This window comes from Sceloporus undulatus, chromosome 8, assembly GCF_019175285.1.
Source record: "Sceloporus undulatus isolate JIND9_A2432 ecotype Alabama chromosome 8, SceUnd_v1.1, whole genome shotgun sequence".
Taxonomy (NCBI): Eukaryota; Metazoa; Chordata; class Lepidosauria; order Squamata; family Phrynosomatidae; genus Sceloporus; species Sceloporus undulatus.
Window position 1 is genome coordinate 25,560,109 of NC_056529.1, and position 3,355 is coordinate 25,563,463.

General features: G+C 46.3%; 2 protein-coding genes across 2 annotated transcripts in view; both read right to left on the reverse strand.

Annotated features, from left to right (window-relative positions):
* UNCX (UNC homeobox) overlaps nucleotides 1-3,300 on the reverse strand; it is an 8,072-nt gene extending 4,772 nt beyond the window's left edge. Inside the window, exon 1 of the mRNA XM_042437818.1 lies at nucleotides 1,604-3,300. Within this exon, the coding sequence (XP_042293752.1) occupies nucleotides 1,604-2,077 (474 nt within the window). The 5' untranslated portion in view covers nucleotides 2,078-3,300. The remainder of the gene's footprint in view (nucleotides 1-1,603) is intronic.
* The window catches only part of LOC121914363 (transmembrane protein 184A-like), a 308,956-nt gene that overhangs the window by 7,329 nt on the left and 298,272 nt on the right, over nucleotides 1-3,355 (reverse strand). The gene's annotated exons all lie outside the window — the stretch shown is intronic.

Below are 3,355 nucleotides of genomic sequence, written 5' to 3' on the forward strand. Positions count from 1 at the left end.
GTAGCAGAGTAGTTATGGGAGCCCCTCTTTTCCCCCATGGAGAAAAAAAATACTAAGCATCCAGAGGGTGGTGGAGATGATATTATTATTATTATTATTGATGATGATGATGATGTCGCCACAATTCCCAGCGTTTCCTGGATGCTGGGTATTTATTTTCTCTATGGGGGGGGGGGGGGTTAAAAAAGGCACTCCCTAAATTCTCTGCCACTTCTGTTGGCCATAATTGTAATTTTTCCAAGCTGGGAGGAAAAGAAAGGAAAGGAAAGGAAAAGAAAAAGAAAGAAAGAAGGGAGAAAACTCTTCCTCTAACTTCCTTCATTCTCTTCCTCTTCCTTCCTTCCTCCCCTTCCCTTCCTTTTCCTTCCCTTCCATCCTTCCTTTCTTCCTGCCTTGCATTCCCCTCCTCCCTTCCCTCTCCTCCCTTACTTCCTTTTCCTTCCCTTCCCCTTCCTTCCTTCCTTGCCTTCCTTTTCCTTCCCTACCTCTTCCTTCCTTCCCTTCCGTCCTTCCTTCTTTTTCCTTTCCTTCCTCTTCCTCCCTTCCTTGGGTGGAAATGGTGCTAGGAGAGGGGTAATATCTGCCCACACAGACACGCTCCAACACAACACAACGCAACCACACACAGACCCCTGGGACTCCAAGTCCCATCTTCCACCTAAAAGTAATTCCGAAGGCAAAGTCGGACCTATTTCAGGGAACGGAAACGCGTCGGGAAGCAAACGCGTTGCGCTCGGAAATCGTTCCTTCGGGGGGGGGGGCTGCTTTTTAAAGGGAGGTGAGCAATAGAAGCCAAGAGACAAAATAATCAACCCAGAGAAATTTTAATACATATATATATATATTAAATATATAGCCCTCTTTTCTCTTCTGGGGAAGAAATGAATGGGAAACGATGTGAAATTGTGGTCCGGATTGCCTCCACTTCGCAATTCACACACTTTTCGGGGGAGATAAAAATTTGGGGGAACTGTCCCCTCTTCGTTAAAAAAATTGGTCCTTTTTGACAACGCAAAGGGAAGAGAGGCTGCATCCGCACAGCAGAAATAACCCGGTTTGACGCCGCTTTGGCTCCAGGGAACCCTGGGATTTGTAGTTTGCTGCGGATCCTGAGCGCTCTGAAAGAAATGTCTCCTGAAACTACATTTCAGAGCATTGAGCCCTGGAGCAGTTAAAGCGGGGTCAAACCGGATTATTTCTGCAGAGTAGATGCGGTCATAACCTACTGTTTGAAACCGCTTTAACTGCCTTGGCTCAATGCTAGGGGATTCTGGGAAGTGAGACATTGAGCCTTCTGGGTCGGAGACCTCTGGGGCCACAATAAACCACAGGAAACCCCCAGGATTCCCAGTAATAATAATAATGAGATCGAGGCGGCTTACAATATTAAAACATTAAAACGCAATGCCTCCTAAACCCACTCAATTTAGCACTAAAGCAGACTCAAACCGGATTATTTCTGCAGTGTGACCCCGGCCAAAAGGGGTCTGGGCTGGGTTTGGAGTCAGGTTTCTTTTCGTCTAAGAGGATAGGGATGAGAGAGATAAGGCGGGGGAATAAAAGGATCCCTTTTTGTGCCTGGATCCAATGCGATCCGGATTACCTGCACTCTGGATTCGACCAGGTCCAGCCTCAGGGCCAGGGCTTCCCGCATGAAAACGTCCGGATAATGGCTTTCGTTGAAGGCTTTCTCCAACTCTTCCAGCTGCCAACCGGTGAAGTTGGTCCGCGTCCGCCGCCTTTTGCACCCGGGGCTCTCCTTGTCGGGGTCTATAGCATCTTTCGGGGGGTGGGAAGGGGGGCAGAAAGAGGAGAGAATGGGAGCAGGAACCCCCAGACCCAAATCCACACCAGTTAAGCATCCCTGGCTTTCCCAAATAGGTCCCCCCCATCCGACTCCAATTGGGTTTCTTCCGAAAAGGAAAGAATTGAACCCCCAAATCCAGATCCAGACCAGTTGGGGAGCCCTGCTTTTCCCAAATAGAACCCCCATCCAACTCCAAATGGGATTCCCACCCCAAAAATAAAAGAATTGAAACCCCAAATCCAAATCCAGACCAGAGGGATGTTCCTGCATTTTCCAAATAGCCCCACAATCCAATTCCAGTTCACCCCAAAAAGGAAAGAATCCCTACCTTTTCCAAATAGGTCCCCCATCTAATTCCAAGTCGGTCCTCCCTCCCCCCCAAAAGGAAAGAATTGAACCTCCAAAATCCAAATCCAGACTAGTTGGGTTTCCCTGCCTTTTCCAAATAGGTCCCTCAATCCGATTCTAATTGGGTTCCCCCCAAAAAAAGAAAACAATTGAACCCCCAAATCCAAATCCAGAGCAGCTTTCCAAAACACTTTAATTTTGGGAAGCAATCCCACCAATTTCGGGAGAAAACGGTTCCGACTCAAACGCCGCCCGTTCGTTTCAAGAGAGTCGGACGTTGCCGTTAAAACACATTTAAACAAACGTCACACTGTCTCTCTCTCTCTCTCTCTCTAACGCCTCAGGGGCATTATTTATCCCCCCAGAAGTAGATTATATTATACAGTACTATATTACATTACATTACATTATATTATCCATCTAGGAAGGTTTAATAAGCGATGGCTCCGTCAAAGCTTCCTCTCCATCTCTTGCTTCCTTTGCTTTTTCGCACCTGGAGGGGACTTTGGGGACTTTGGGGGGGATTTATACATTTAAGAAAGGGACTTTCCTCCCCATCGAAAGCCTTCTAAAGTTCTGGTTTGGGAATAAAGGTGCTAAGGTTTCGGAATAAAGGATTTGGGGTCTATTGAAAGACATAGGGAAAAAAGGACCGTCGGAACGCTTTGGGGCAAATCGTGGCCCTTCTTTGCAAAAAGGGGTCTTTTTGACCCACAGAAGACCCCCTTTTTCTCGTTCTTTCCCTCCATCTTCTCTTTGGTCGCCTTCAGGACCCCCAAATGGCGAATTTTACCCACCCCCCCAGTCAAAATTTGGAGGTATCCAATAGGCAGGCGAATACTTTGAGGTAGGGAAAATAATAAAGGCATTTTCTCCCTAATCTGTATTAGAATAATAATTAAAAAATCAATCCAGAAACGGTGCTTCTCTGCATCTTTCCAGCTCCGGGTCGTTTCTCCTCTCCAAGAAGAAGAAGAAGAAAGGGAACGATCCTCCTTCCATCCAAATATTTAATTCCATATAGATATATATATATATATATATGCAATCCGTAATATCCAGTTTCTATTTTTCCCCCTCCCTATTCTTATTTGTTAATTTATTTCCCCCCCTAAAAAGTGAGGAAGGCCCAAATCCATCCTCGAACCGGCCCTGGAAAGTAACTTTTCTCCCCATTAATAAATACTCCCAGCTTTCCAA